The 16,427-nt window shown below is 37.1% G+C and overlaps 1 protein-coding gene across 2 annotated transcripts in view; it reads left to right on the top strand.

The window, feature by feature from the left end:
- The window catches only part of CHID1 (chitinase domain containing 1), a 98,506-nt gene that overhangs the window by 20,481 nt on the left and 61,598 nt on the right, over nucleotides 1-16,427 (top strand). For both annotated transcript variants that reach the window (XM_058026423.1, XM_058026425.1), the window contains exon 9: nucleotides 16,147-16,248. In XM_058026423.1, coding sequence (XP_057882406.1) covers nucleotides 16,147-16,248 — 102 coding nt within the window. The remainder of the gene's footprint in view (nucleotides 1-16,146; nucleotides 16,249-16,427) is intronic.

Here is a 16,427-nt window from a genome sequence, read left to right as displayed (position 1 = left end):
CTACTTTGACCTTGGTTCTGGATCATTAATCCTCTAATGTTTTGCAGATTTCTCTGGAAAATTGTGTGCTGGTGTGCCTTTGCATCACATGACTTTTCAGTGGTGCTATCAAGTACATTGAGTTTCTTCTGAGGTGGTTAAATCAAAAATAATGCAAAATTATTATTTCTTATCTCCTGGCTGTTATTTATTCCAGTCTTTCATGCTGCCCTCTTACGTCCTACATCTCCTCTCAATTGATAGTTACTTTATAAAGTAATTTTCTGTTCCTATTAGTTTTATTTTATTACAGGTAAAGAAAAAGAGAACATTTCAAAACATTTTTCTAAATGCCTCATCAGTCACTGCATCACACAGATGCTTTTTAAAATGCTAATGCATGCTCTGGTAGAATTTAAGTAATTGCTATAAACAGTGTTCACGTTTGAAGTGCATTTGTGTTTTGGTGATAGGGAGAAAGTGGAGAATAGCATAAACCTCAACATTCCTGTTCATTGTGATACCTATTGACCTTACCAAGGTCAGCCAGAGGGACCTAACCCTGCTTTGTTTCTGTAAGTCATGTGGGGCTCTACAGTCTATTTTTTCTAAGTCCCTAAACAAGAGTTGGAGCCTCTGTAAAACCTCTGTATTCTTAAACACATTTTGCCTGGACCAGAATTTGTATTTTTAAGATAACTATCTTTCAGGACTATTTCTCTGTTGAACACCACACTGAAGTTCGGATCTTGTGGTGTCATTGGTACCTCCTGCTGTCCTGAATATTGACACAATAGTGAGATCACAGTTCTGAAACCTTTCTGAACTGGGATTTAGGGATGCACTATTAGATCTGGAAAGAGATGCCTGTCTAAAGAGCAATTTTAACCTGAAATAAGTTTTACATGCCTGTTCCTAAATGGCCTGTTTGTAGAGGAACTGTGAGAAATAACAGCTGTAGTTTATATAAAAGAGAGTCTCATTCCTCTAAACCAATTATATATATCTATCTTTATGCATTTCTAAAATTTTTGGGATTTATCCATAGACCTTTATGGCCCAGGAGTATTCATTAATCACATTATTTTCAATCAATAATCTTACATAAGCCACCTATTTGTGTCTTCTATGTGTGTGTTCTTATTGCATTAACTAGAAAAAAACCAGAAAGTTTTTGAGTAAATAGGTTGTTGCCAATAGATTCATATCTTACAGAAACATCCTAAAACGCTCACAATGGCCATGTACACTTTAAAACTTAGAAATATATTTGATTTAATGATATCAATAATTAGAATTCTGAAATTTTCTTTCTACCTTACTTGACTTTTTGGATAGCAGCTGTACTTGAAAATATTTGATTTATAGGATACAAGGCTTGAACTGAAAAGCACCTCCTACTGTGTATTAAATATCTTGTGTCTTGAAATTCACTTTGGGTTTTAACATTTCCACATGGTCAAAAGTGTGTTTTAATGCATCTTACATTCTTTAGTTTTTGGAATCACTGTAGACTGTTAATCAAAAATACAGCAAAAGGCATGGAAATAAGTGCCATCAAGAATGAAATAATGGAACAGAGTTCACCAGCTGGCAATAGACTGATAGAGGAGACATGAGCAGTATGTGGAATATCCTACCCAACTGGGATGTTAAGAGCTGAAACATTGTCCCTTTTGTGTTCTACCCTGATTAAAATTTAAAGAGTGCATAGTCAAATGTAAGCAGTTTATTTAGGAATTTGTAATTTAGACTCTTTTGATATGCATTAAGATCAAAGCAGTCTCTCAGCAAATGCTATCTGAAAGGAGACACTTAAGAGCTAAAAATACCAGTTTGCATAGGGAAAACACATCTGGAAAATGCAGCACTGCACGTGAGATCAAGTGTGGGTTGCAGGAAGAAAACATGTTGGATCATCTGTTTAACTTCTCAAATTCAACTTCTGCAACAAAAACTAAACGAGACCAGTCCTCTACTGAACCTTGCTTTAGTAACTGAAGGTTCCGGTGGTGCCTTTGGATTTTGGTTTGTTTGTAAAATGTTCTGGTCTAAAAGAAAACTTCACTCTTTTTAAATCCACACATTTTATAGCTTTTCACAACATTAACCAGAGGCAGTTGAGCTGGCATAATCAAGGGTAATCAAGATGTGGGAATGTGTTTGGTTGTTGATTAGGAGGCAAGAATCTCTCTAGCAAGCTTTACTGTCACAGAGAATGCATGTAGAGCTCTCATGGCAGAAAACTGAGATTGAGATAGTGTTTTCATCCACCTGATGTCTAGGAATTGCATGATTTTCCTGCAAATGTTAATGATTTACAAGAGAGAGGAACAGCAGGAGCCAAAGCTATTCTTTATGAATTGTGTGTATGTAATTCTCCCTTGTGGATTGGAGTCTTGCAGTTACAGATGTCTGAAGAGACGTGCAAGAATTCCACTGGTGTTTAAGTGGTTGCTAGAGCAGATGATTTGCTGAAGACTTCCACTCTGTCTTTCAACAGAATGTCTCAAAAAGTTGGAATTTTACTGCTTTTAACATGCACGGATAAACTGTGGCTATAATTTCAATAAGGTCAGTGGGTAGCCAGGCATATTCTGTCCATTGCTCATGGTGAGTAGCTCCATTGGTCCTACTAATCCCGGGCTTGATTAAATTCCTGCCTTAAGTATATGCAGTTCAGTGTTTTATACTGGGAAAAGATGTATGAATGTTTTTATACTGATTTCACAAACCTCTTTCCAAATAGGATATCTGTGCTGGAGTGAACTACCTTTATACCTAAATATGCACTTTCATAACTATGTTGAGGGGAAAAATAAATATGGCAAATGGACCTTGAAATTTGGTTGCACCTGTTCTCATAAGTCATAGGCATTGGGTCGGTTATTTTGTTTCTCTGTACTTAAATTTTTTATAAGGTTATGAATGTGTTCTCAAAGCAAAAAGTGAGACTTTGTGTAGTGACTCTTTTCTGTGTGCAAGTAAATTGAATTTTATCTGACTAGATTACTGCATGTTTTGTCCAGGTTCAGCAAACATTTTTTCCACTGTGTTTCCCAAATATTATCAAGAAAATAATGAGTAAAGAAAATAAGGTTTATATACATAAGCTATCATTGGAGGAAGCATCAGTAATTGTTCTGTTTCTTGCTGTCTTGTGAGAAAGAACAATGACAAAAAGTAGGAAGCTGCAGGTATGGTGTTTTCTTCACAGAGGTTCTCAGTCTATTCATGGCTGCATAACCATTGCCTTCCTGGCATTTGTAGTTTATTACAGACTTTAGACATGTGATATAAATATGTTAAGTCTCAGTATACACTCATTAAAAGCTGTTACTTTTTTTAAACACAGTGTTAAATAACCCTATATTTAGGTTGTTAGTGATTGCTTTCCTTGGGCTTTTATCATCCCCTGAAGTGTAATGCTTTGGACAAAGTAGAAGTGAAAATGGCATTGGTTGTGTCACTTCATAATGTAACATTATACTCTTTATTGACATTTTGATGGTTAGGATATGCACTAGGCAGTTTGCCCTGTGTGATGGATATTTTTTAACACACCTCTCTTCAGGCTACAAAGAGAGTAGCTGCTCCTTGAATAACAGATGATTCCTTATCTCTTAATTTTGTACGGAACCCTTAAATGAGATAAAGTAAACTGTGAAGTAAACAAGTAAACTCAGGTGCTGAGGTGAGAGGCTGCCCTGCCAGCATGATCTGTGGTGGGGCACTCCAGTGCTGCTCAGGGGGTTTCCTGAACTGGAAAGCCCTCAGGGAACTCCGCAAGGAGGTGAATTGGTTGAGGAGTATCCAGGAGCCCAAGAGAGAAATGGATTACAGGAATCATGTCCTACCTTCCCTGGTAAAAACCTTTTAGGCAAACAGGGCATATGACACAAAAGATTCCCTGTCCTCTTTCCACCTGATTGAACATGGGACTTAAGGGATAGGGGCAATGGTGGCAAATTCCTGCCTGTTGCAGGAGTTGCATCTTTTCTGTCATTTTCCACCTTTCCCACTTTGTCACTATTAAGAGTTTTAGAGTTACAGATATAGCTACTGCTGCATTTCTGAGAAAAAATATCAAAAATCTGCTGAAAAATCTCTAAAACTATGGAGCTTTGTATGTATCAATCGTAATTAAAATGCATGGAAGACAGTGTTAGAAAGAGATTGTTTCAATTGTTTAAGAAGCCTCAGGTAACAAAAAGTAGCTTTATACTTTCAGTAATTTTGTCAAGTCTAGCATAATAATAACCAGATATGTCAAACCTTGATCTTTGATTTAAGTAATTGTATGCAAAACAGCTGCTGTTCTTAGCTGTGTTTTAATAACATGCCTGCCAGTACAAAGCAGAGGTCAGTGAGCAAGATGGTTTCATTCAGCCTTGTGGGACACAGTGTTGGGGATTATTAGTGAGAGAGAAGCACTTTGTAAACCACTGGAACTGTCGCTGTCCTCGTGACATGCTCAAAAAATGCTGCTATTGGCAAATTGCACACAGTTTAGCTAGAATAATTTGTTATCTCCTGACTGGTTTCTGACAGCCTATATCAAAGCAGTATTTAAATTAAAACCAAACATGTTTCTTCCTGATAAAAGGTACACTTAACCTCACAGCTTTTAGAAAAAATTCTGTCATTATTGACTTCTTGAGATGCACAGCTGTAGAGCAGCTGCTTTCATTTTAAAGCTACAGGAACCCAAACCACTCTCTATCTTCAAGTACTTGAACATAATGTATGTTCTTGTCTCATCAAAATACAGCAAGCATCCCCAGCTTTGGATTTCATATTTGCATATGTGAGGAAAAAAAAATCTGCAGCTTCTCTTCCTGTTACTTAAAACTTCTATAGGTATGTATTATCAGTATTTTCAAGCATTAACTGCCACTTCTTCAAAATTATTATTTGAGCTACTCAGTTTATTCTTTATTCTTGCTGCAAAAACATTGTGGATGTGAAGTACTGTCTTAAGTACTTTAGCCTTTTCTTTGTAGAGCTGCTGTGCAATGAAAATTACCAGAATCTATGCAGTCTTCATTACTCCTATCCAGTAGCAGTTGATACCAGTTTAGTTTTGCTACTCTGCCTCTTGGAAAGATTGGCAGGAGGGTAGACGTGTTGTCCCTTCTCTTAGTGCTGTCATGCTCTTTTCTGCCTTTCCTATAAATATACTTACATATTTCACTGAAAAGTAGGAAGAGCACATGATGAATAACTGCTCATCGACCTCACACTTCCTCAGCCTAATGCATGCGACAATTGACCAGTGTTTTGCACAAAGAAAATAGGTGCTTTGGTCTTCTAGAAACTGATTGTGAACAGATACTTGTAATTACATTATCAGTAATCTGTCATCTTTAGAAGTTGCTGCAGATTCAATTGCCTTGCCATAACTTTGTGTATACAGAATGATGTGTTTGTTGGCTTGCTATTCCAGTGTATATATACACACTGTCTCCCTTAGAAGTATTTCTGGCAAGTACCAGTTTTGATGTTGAATATACAAGTAAACAGCAGGGTAATTTTTATGATAATGTATGGTAAACAAATTCAATGAAATTATAAGCAGCTTCTAACATGTGTCTGTTTTGGAGTGAAATGGGAACTGTCACTAACTTTTAACATCATTCTCAGGAAGGACTATGTGGAACAGAATGTAGAATGTTGAAATTTTGGTAAGTAAATAATGCTGGATTAAACCAACAGGAAACATATTGCTTGTTCCAAATGAAGTTTCCAATTACCAGATTATGTCAAATAACTGTATATTAGAAAACCAGCCAAATTTGTAGAATACTGTTTATTAAGTAGGATTTTGCTTTACCAATACTTATACCTATAATTATGAAAGGTTACAATATTTGTGAGAAACCTGGTCATAATAATCTTATTTTATTGGAATCACTAATACTGTTGATGAATTTTTCCACATGTCTAATCTTTCTGGCTTTTCTTTCCAGTTTGACAAATGAGCTCACAGAAAAGCAAGCAATTCTAAAAATGGTGTTAATTTATTGTAGAATTACTAAGCATGTATCATATATGCTCTGCATTGGACAATCAGTGTGCAGAAAATGGGATTGGAGGGAAAATTTGAAAGTTAAAATATGCACAGTTTCATATTTGTTGCGCCTAGTTGGTAATAACACTTTGCCCTCTATTGTTCCCATAGTTGTCTATCTTCTTGTGAGTATCCTAAAAAAACCCAGGGACTGTCAGGAATATGGGGAGTACAGTTACATATCAAGAAATTTTGTAATTGGGCCCTCTGTATAAAATTCAGCACTCAAGAAGGCACAAAAATGTCTCTTTAGAGGGCTGTCTAGGCTAACTGACTGGTGTAGTCATTTTTATTGCATGTTAGAGAACCTGTATAATATGTTTGATTTGGATCACAAGATATAGCTTGAGATATGAATTTATACTGAGGGGAACAGAAGACTCAGTAGGAAATTATTACTGATTACTGAGTATCAGTTACTGGAGCAAGTTTAATAATGTCTTTAAATTATGGTAATACTATTGAATCCTACTCAGTCATGCTACTGGGCTCATGTTTTTTCCCCGTATAAAGGCTCAAAGTATAGGTCTGTCAGTCACTTCTCTTTTTAAAGTAAATTCTGTTGGTGACAGTAAATCTGGATGCATGTTAATTGCTCTAAACTACATCTGTTTCCCTTGCTGATGACTTCCCTGGTTTTGCTACTCTTTGTTGGGCTGCCAGCTCAGTACAGCATGGCTCTGACTGCAGCCATGAGATGTTCCATGCATTTTGCATAGATTCAGAAAGGACTCAAGAGGAACAAACCTATTCTTAGAGCAGGCTCTTTTGAAGATTATACCTTACAATATAAAATCAATGCAACGAAGGTCTGACTCTACTGACATCTTCTGAAGCGAGTGCATGCATCTGGTTTTGAATTCCCACTGGGGAGAATCATTGGAATAATCTGTAGGTCAGCTAAGAGCAGCCAAAGAGAAGAAAGGGTGGAATGTATTCCTCTGCATATCTGTCATTTGTAGCTCTACCAATTCTGAGCCAGCTGGTGTAGAGCAATTACTACATAAGTTTCGGTATTAAGTTGAAAACTTTCCAAAAAACAAAGAGAAGAAAAATGGTGAGCATTTTATGCAAGGAGGAATTAAGGCTACATTTGGTGTGTTAGAGTTTTTAAATGAGGCTTGTATGTTCCAGAGTGCAAGCTTGTTTTGCGTGATGCTCTGCTGTTGGAGCATGGCTTGCCTGGGCACTCAGCCCTGGCATGAAAGGCACTCGAATAGTTTGGAAATTAGGAGAAGCAAATGGTGACACAGTGGATGTTCATTTGTGCATAGTCTTTCTTAAATGGCTTCTATGAAGAGACTGAAGCAATGTAATGGAAGCAGCATGAAAGGAGCTGAGTTGACTTTCCCAGAAATGGAACTGGTAAATACAAGTGTCAAAATTAATTTTTTCTCATTTGGTAGTCAGATTATCTGGTTTTGTCAGATGTGTATTTCTTATGTTGACTTCAGAGTTTTAGATACACTGTATTTTTAAAGTTACACTGTAACTTAAGAATTTGTAAGTGACTGGTCTGCCAGCATGCCTCAGCTCTGAGGACAGCAGTTTTCAGGCTTATTTGTCCCTAGCTGTCTGCTGAGATTTCATGCTTTCTTTTCAGGGCATATATTGCTTGGCATGTTTCCCCTTCTTGACTTCTGTTACTGGTTTAAACCAGATGGGCCACAGGTAATTAGTTTGGCTTCATGAAAATGGTGTAGGCTACTCCATAGCAAGAACAGATCTATGCTTCTCCCTGTTTGGAGAGCAAGGACTGCAAAGACAATGGCTGGGATGGGATGTTTGTATTAAAGAAGAGTGCCAGCCCTTAATGTTCTGCAAAAATTCATTAGGTACAGAGATACCATTCTGCTTCCTGATAAAAATATAGCAAGTTTTCACTTTCAGTCTGTTAAAATTCACAGGCCCCCAGTGATATGAAGCACTAGGATTGTATGAAGAAACAACTCCCAGGGCTTCTGTGTTGTGAATCTGTAGCACTCAGTTACACTTTTCTTGCTTGTTGAGCTGTCTAGGTTTTGTTAGTTTTAAAATACCTACATTAATCTTCCTTATCTGAGAATTTGGTAAAGAGATTTTTGCCACTGAGAAAATTTGAACACATTCAGTAATGTGATTTGTGGTCTTCAGTAGAGATGTTGTTTATTTTGAATTATGATCTTTTCTGTGGACAAGGAACCTTTTGCTCTGAAGGCAGAAAAGAGCCCTTTTGCTCTGAAGGCACCTGAGTGTCAGCATTGCTGAAATAGGTGCACCAGAAAAAGACAGTGCACAGGTAGGGCTGCAGGTTTTTACTTCTGAATTTAAGCTACTATTCAGAATAATAGTATTCAGAATAGTAGTAGAGTGCAAGTAGTAGTATTGGAAGGTGCAAATAACTTTTTAAAAAGTCAAAATAAACTATGACTACATTAATTTTACTAGAAGTTTATCTAGCAAACTCTTAAAAGGTACATATGAATGGATGTCAGAACTCCCAGACTACCTACACCCTTAGAAGGTTCTCCCTAATGTCTAGCCCAGGTTTGCTAAAGCAATTATCGTTAGAATCATTATCATTATCAAATGAACTGCTAAACTCTTGTGTTTCCATTAAAATTCTCCTTTCTCATTTGCTCATTCTTTTCTAATTTTTGTCTCTTGGGATGATGTTTCTCTGACTTACTAAGAATAAGATGTCCTTTCATACTATGTAAGCAAAATGAGATTTGGAGATGTTAAGATGGGCTTTAAATGGGAGGGGAGGGACCCTCCTGCTTTTGTTTCTGCCCTTATCTGTTCCAGCACTTTAGTGTGGGAAACTGGCAGAGTGTTCTCTGAGTAGAACCAGATGAATAACCATGACTGGAAGAGTGTATGTGACCAGAGAGAATCACACTGGTTTTATGGAATAATCTGTGTTATTCCCTTTCAGTTTGATTTTTAATTCTGTTTTAAGAGGAATAAGACTTTTGTACAGAGATTGTAAATACATTAAAAAGTTGGGAGGAGAAATTTATACTAACTTGGCATTTGTGTTGTTTCTCCTGAAATGGTCGGACCTTAACATTGTGGTTCAATGGACATTTTTGGGTTTGAAATGCACAGCCCATGATTTGTCATATTGATCTGGGTTTGTATGCCACAAGATCAGATACTGTGTTTGTATCATGCTTCACCTCTTGCAACATTTTGTCCTTAGAAAGGAATTAGAGAAAAAAAAATCTGTATTTCAGAGGCTAGTGAAGGTACTTGAGTTTACAGTAAGCATGTGCATTTTTTGAAATGCCTGAAGGTACTTGAGTTTACAGTAAGCATGTGCATTTTCTGAAATGCCTGAATAACATGCAACTCTGCAAAAGCCTTGATCTGTTGTCTGGGAGGATGTGCTTACTGAGGGAGAGAGGTCAGAGATGGAGAACATGCTGTGCTTTTTACAGTCTGCATTCAGCTGCATGGAATTCATCCCCCACTACGTAGAAATCTGCTTTTGTCTACCTGAGGATCTCTTTTTTGTTGGTTAAACATTGGTCGTGTTGGTTAATATGGCCGTGTTCCTTTGACAGCAGGGATTACATCTGTAATTATTGTTCATGGCTTTGAAGAGCAGTATTGTTTCAAGATCCTGTTGCTGACTTGGCTGCTTCATACAGTGCTGTTGTAGACACACCTTAATTCTGTTTTTAGCCTGATTGCTGAGGTGACAAGGTGTCTGTAAGCTTTCTCTCTTACATTTTTCATCTCTCTGCTAAAGCTTCTTTGGCATTTGACCAGTTTCAAGCCAAATTGAGATAGGCATAGAATTTTAATAGTCACGTTCCTGTTACTTCATGAAAATATGTACCTGGACAGATGAAAATAAAAAATCTTTTTCCCCCTAGACCCAGCTGTAAGAGGCCATTGTAAGTGGAACATCTATAGGACACCAGAAATGTAGTTGCAAAACATGCATGGAAACAGGGATTCACATAGAATTGTTTTCTAAGTACTGATAGTGGAAAATTACTTCAGTGAGCTGTCATTCTGAGAGTTTTGAAAAACCTGAAATGAGAAAGGGTAGTCACAAAACTGTCGAGGATTTTTTCGGAAAAGGAAATGGTTTCAGATTGAACTTGGTTACGCATTTGACTGTTTCATTATCAATGCCTATAATTGTGTGATGAACAGAGTAGTCATTTAGCTCTTTCTTCTATTTTCTATAGAACAGACTCCATGCAGGAAGAAACAGTGAATTTTTATTCAGTGATTTTGCATGAACTGAATTCAGTGGTCTGTGTTCATCAAATGCAGTAGCATTATCTTGTAGTGCTCCTACCTGCAACGAGGTATGAAAACCAATAATATCTCAAGATGAAGAAAGCTTTGCAAACAGTGGCTCTACAGAAAATTATACATGACAAGAAAATTAAGTCATTACTGAGAGGCTGACTTCTGAAATAGAATCATAGTGGAAACAGAAAATCAATCAGTTTTCCATTATGAAGGCTATGCAAAGATGAGGAGACAGGAAACCTCTCTTTTAAAAAGGAGGGTGAAGGTGAGGTAACCCTGCAAGAATGCAGTTTGAACTTGCAGGGAATAGCAGTCAGTTAAAAGACCTTTTTTCTCCTTATTTCATTTTGAGAGTCATTGTAGTGAGACAAGAAGTAATTGAGAATGTAGATTCATTTGAAAGTAAATGAAAGCAGCTTTCATTGTTGAAGTATTTTTTTCCAATCTTTCAATATGAAAGACTACAAACTCAAAACCTTACAAAAATACTTATCAGTAAAGCGTTACTGGGAATTTTGAGACATATAACTGTATGTAATTTGGAAGATGCAGGTAATAAACATTCTAGGCTGTGAAACAAACCCCCCTGGAGTTATTTTAGGCATTAAAAGATAGAATACTAAAAAGAGACTGTGGAATTCTAGGCTGTGTATATGGAAATACCAAGGAAAACAGGTGGTTTCTTCTAGATCTGCGATGTTGTCCCAATAATAGGGATTTTGTATATACATGTGGCAGTGTGCCATTGGGAAATGTTGACAGATTCTCAGGAATGTGTGCAAATAAGACTTATGCTCTCAGGGGAATCATCGTTCTGTAAGTTCTGCCAGGTTGCCATTGCTCCCTTACTTGAAGGGAGAACTTGTAAAGATTATGTTGTATTCCTGAGGCTTTTTATGGGAAGGATTTCTGTGGATGTTATGTAAGACAGCTTCTTTACTGTTTGTTAAAAGGAAAATACATAACAGCATAAAAAATGTCCACTTAAGGTTAAAACAGAAATCAACTGGAAAGGAAAACTCTCATTTTCTCTTTGCAATGTCCTTTTGTTCCTCCACCCCTTTTCTGCACATCCAGCAGTCTCATGCTCTGTTTCCTATCCTTAGTGTTAATAATTTCCCAGCACTGATAGTTTCTACTTGTAGAAATTTTTGTAGAAAGTCACGTCTCTGAATTACTGATGTATGGTGCTTTATCCTTTAAATGTTGAGCTGGAGTGGCAGACACTTTTTAGATTAATTCCAGATATGTATTTTTACAGGGCTAAGTCCATATTTCTTATAAATTTTAATAATACTTTAAAATACCATAAAGAACAGATATTGTATCCATTAGAAAATTTTGTTGGTCCAAGAAATTTAAGCAAGTGTTTACATTTGGCGGGTATTTTAGGAATAGAATCCTACAGATTTTTCTAGAAAACAGAAAATTGAAGTATATGGGATAAATATCATTCCTTATTAACAGTTGTTTCAAACAAGAAAGGAAAAAATAAAGCCTAATTTCTTTGAGAGGTGCTTTTCCTTTTCAATAGCAAGGAAAACACATTCACCACAAATTGTTAGTTTAAAATATTAATTGTATAAGATAGAGGCTACAGTTTGATTTTCCTTTTACTGTGGAATTTTATATCATTACCAGTGTCTGAGCATTTTCAAGTCACTCTTCAAGTGACAGAACTGATACCTGTCACACTTTTCATGTCTTTTCTTATGGAGATTTATTTATGCACTTCATACTTTGCATTGGTGTAGTCTTGCTTAGATATTTCCCCTGCCTGAAATACACATGCCAAAAAAAATAAACCACATACCTTGTACTGAAAGTAGACCATGAGTGTAAGATGAATTTTTGGATCCTGAATTGTCAATCAAAAAAGTAGTTTGAGTGATGACTCAAGTCTAAATACTTCCTAGCTTTGCATCTACTTTTCACCAGAGCATTTATCATTGCCAGGGAAGCTCTTTCATCAAAACATGGAAAGCATATTGGATAAAGAAGACATAAAAATACAATATAATGCCTGGTTGCATAGGTTGAGACATTGTATTGCACTGCCACATTGAAACTGATTTGAAAGGACCTAAAAACTCCAGTGCTTTCTCTACAATAATGAAAACCAAACCTGTGACTATGAGGCCTGAGTAAGTTTAAGGCCTATTTAATAGTAAAAAATCCTCAAGTACCTCAGATTTTTTTTAAAAAATGGTTCTTGTTAATAGTGTAAGGCAATGGTTTTCAACAATCCCAGAAAAATCAGTCTTGTCTTCTTGTCTTTCCTTTCTTCCCAGTGTCTGTTTCATTAGGGTATGCACTGAGTAGCAGGCTTGGTTGTAGATTCAACTTATATAGTTCAGTTTTTCAGTTGATTATAATTCACATTCATGTATTTTGTTCAATCCAGATTACTGAAAACCTCCATGGGTGCTGAATAGCTATAGTTGGTACTATCAGGAATGCCAGGGAATTTCAACCCTCTGAGGATATCCATAGCTGAATCTGGTTTCATCCCAGTGCCCTGTGCTCCAGTAGGGTCAGGGCAATGTCTGCAGGCCCATCACTCATGTGGCCTCCCCAGGGCCCCTGCACCATGGAACAGTGCTGCCCCAGGGAGTGAGTGCTGGCATGGGATGATCCGGGGGGCTGGAGCTCCAGGGCTGGGGATTGAGGGGCTGGGAGTACCAGCTGTGCCACCCTTTCTCCATCCTGTCTTCATTCTTTCTCCTCCCCTCCTACATCATTATCCTTCTCCCAGGTGTGGGAGGGTTTCAGGATCTTGGGAGAAGAGTTTGGGTCTGGTTTTGCAAACAGGCATGGAGGAGTCCTGGCTTGCTCTAGACCAGTAGAAGTTTTAAGAGCAGATTTGCAGAGAAAACTCAATTGTTACACTTGTCTCTCCTTCTGCAATGTCTCTTAATCTTCTTCATAAAGTTTTAAATTAAACAAGCCATGTTAAAAAAATAATCCCAAGTGAAAGTGGAATCTGGTCCAGTTTAGCAGACTAGAAATATTCAGCAAACTGGGTAAGTTATGCCAAATTCTCTCCAAGACAGTGGGATTTAGGCTTGAGTGTTTTAGCAAACAAGGGTAACTGTAAGTACAAGCTCTTTTTTTGTTTTTATGGAGATTTAGGGTGGAACCTTAGGAGAAGAGTTCAAGACATGTTTGTACAATGCTCTCAGGTATAGGGGGAGATTATCAGGGCTGTCTTGTGCAGGGCCAGGAGATGGACTTGATGATCCTTGTGGGTCCCTTCCAACTCAGCATATTTGATCATTCTGTGATTCTATGTATAATGTACAGAGCTAATAAATGATGATGAAGCTTCTGCCACTTCACTGACTATTTTGGAAATGGTCTTAAAAGTTTAGAAGAATGACAAGCTTTTGACTTAGACTTGGAAAGTATTACTTTAATGGACTTTGCATATTCTGTGCCAAGTCTCCTGATTTTCCCTGCTGGATTTCTCAACAAAGTAGTCAGTAGAACATACCTGCCCTTGAGTTAAATTTACATAAATATCGGAATGATTGAAAAACCTCGATTTGAAGTATAATAGCCGTTGAAAAAATATTTGGGTTTTATTCTTGAGTGCCAGTTTTCTTGACTCAGGACAATTCTAAAGGAGTGAGTCAAATTGTCCTGGTTTTGTTCCAATGGAGTTTCCTAAAGTGCATGACTAGAGCAGAGTTGACTATTCATTGAACTGGTGAGTGGTGCTTGTTTTTTTGAAGAGTGCTACTGGGTTTATTCCAAGTTGGAAATTTGTGCCCTTGCCACTCAGATGGCATTCCCTTCTAACCGAAGTAGTTGAGTTACAAAATTGCTTTGGAGAAAATGATGGCAATATCCACTTTAACCTGTGGGTTTCTTCTTAAGTTACACATGCAAATTTCATTAAAGTACTACCTGGCTAAATCTATAAAGCAATCCAACTTGCCCTAATATCTAATACACATTATAATTACTTTTTATGTTTTTCCCTTCAGGAGTAATCACAATCAATTTACTGAAAATGGGTTTTGCTGGAATTTGCATTGGGAAATTGCTTTGCCCACAGACATCCAAGTTGCCATAACATTGTTTCGAAGATGTATTTATTATTTAATTCTTGTAGAACAACTGTAGTTTGCAATTGCAGTACATCACAAGCAGATGACTATAAAAAAGCCTGAGGTCCACCAGTAGGTTCCAGAAGTGAAGATTTTTTTAAAAATTTGTTACAACCCTTGAAGGAAAAGAATGAGATTTCTCCTTCCTGTGACCAGTATATCATTAGTTCTGAAAATCTGACAGGCGTGTTACGTGATTTAATCTGCCCTAGTTTGTAACCTGTATTTTGTTCACCTCTTTCCTTATGCACTAGAACACAAAGTGTCCTTGTGAACTGATAAATGAATACTGTTATGCTCTGGTGATCCATGCAGCACATATTGTTGGATGTAGAATTTGCACGCTGATCCAAAAAGGATAAAGGTCAAAATACGTGATTTTTCTGTTTATTACTTGCATCTGTCACTGAGCATCTTTTTTGTTTTTTCATTTAAGATGGAACGTGAGTGGTTTTAAAAGCATACCTCGCCTAGACAAGGTTTGGCTTCTAATTTCCAGCTCAAGTAGCAGTTTCTGGTACTATTGGGAAAGTCTGGATTCTCCAGTCTTCCTCCTCTGCTCTCTAGAGGAATCTTGTACAATGCTATAAGTTTACCTCTTAAATGGCAGAGGTGTACCACAGAGTTTTTAGCTGTTAAAGTACATTTTTTTTCCCTTCTCTCTTTTTTGCAACGTCCCCCTATATCCCAGATTATCTAGGACTTAATATCCTACTTCTCTACCTGTTTGTCTCATGTTAACATGCTTCAGAGCCCTCTGGTTGAGGACAGGGTTCTTCTGGCAGTAGCTTCTCCATTTTAGTCCAGTCCCATCTTTGCAATGTGATTAAGGTTGCCTTGTGTTGCCTGCTGTGCTGTTTGTGCTGCTATTATGAAATTACAAATTCTCTTTGAAACAGATTCAATGTTTTCAGGCAACTTGTGTGAATTAATTGTTTCCATCTTGAATGATTGAAGGAAGTCAAAAGCCTCTCTGAGTCCAAAACAGACAAAATACACACCCCTTCACCCAGGAAGATAAGGTAGATATTAATCCAGGTCTATATTTTGTAAATCAAGAGTAAGCAAGATAAAGGGGGAAGAATGGTTTTCCATATTTCATACCAAGATGTGCTGAAGGCATAACTAGACTTTTGTCTAGAAAAGGTGATAGAATGGATTTCTTCTTTCTTCTCCCCTGCCCAAAGAAAGAAATTGACCTGGTTTTGTCCGAAGAAAACAGTTTTTCTTTCTTAAGTATGGTATAAACTGAAATTGTTCCTTTTGAGGTCAATAAAAAAATTACCTTTGGTTTATATTTTTCGATTAACAGCTGCACCCACCTATTTATTTAAGTATGCCTTAGTTTTCTAAGTGTCAAAACCAGTTCAACAGCCCAAGCAATTAAATGTTTTGTAAAAGCTTTTAGAGTTCAATTGATTGCTACCTAAGGCAATTTGATTAGTCCACAGCCCTTATAATCACTATTGTAACCATGCTGGAAATGTTTATTTGATAAGTATGCTGTGGAAGTATGATTCTTCCCACTGACCACCTACATAGCATTGAATATTTTTTCTTAGATGTTTATTACAAAAATGGCACTGAAATGCATATTTTAATTTTTTTGGCCACCTCAGAATGAAAGACTTTTCTTATATGATCAAATGGTATGAAACCTAAACAAGAGAGTAAGCCTGGTCATGGTTGTAATTTATCTCTTCCTGTTTCTACTTTGCTTTGTTTTGGAAGGACCAACCAGCCAGGAATGCTCACAAAGAGAGAATTTGATCAGTTGGCCTCGGCAGTAGACAGCTTCAGTCTCATGACGTACGACTATTCAGCACCACATCGGTAAGATTCCATCTGACACCAGAAAGAGCATTGAAGGAGCTAATTCCTACTGAGGTCTGGTAAATCCACAGATCTACCACTTCTAGTAAAGTGGGTAGTGCTTTGTTCTTGTATGATACTAAAGTTCTGGGTTAGTAATTAAAGTAGACAATTTGTCCAGAAGCTCAAAACGAAGTACA

Source organism: Melospiza georgiana, chromosome 6 (genome assembly GCF_028018845.1).
Source record: "Melospiza georgiana isolate bMelGeo1 chromosome 6, bMelGeo1.pri, whole genome shotgun sequence".
NCBI lineage: Eukaryota > Metazoa > Chordata > Aves > Passeriformes > Passerellidae > Melospiza > Melospiza georgiana.
This window is presented reverse-complemented; position numbering and strand designations above follow the sequence as displayed.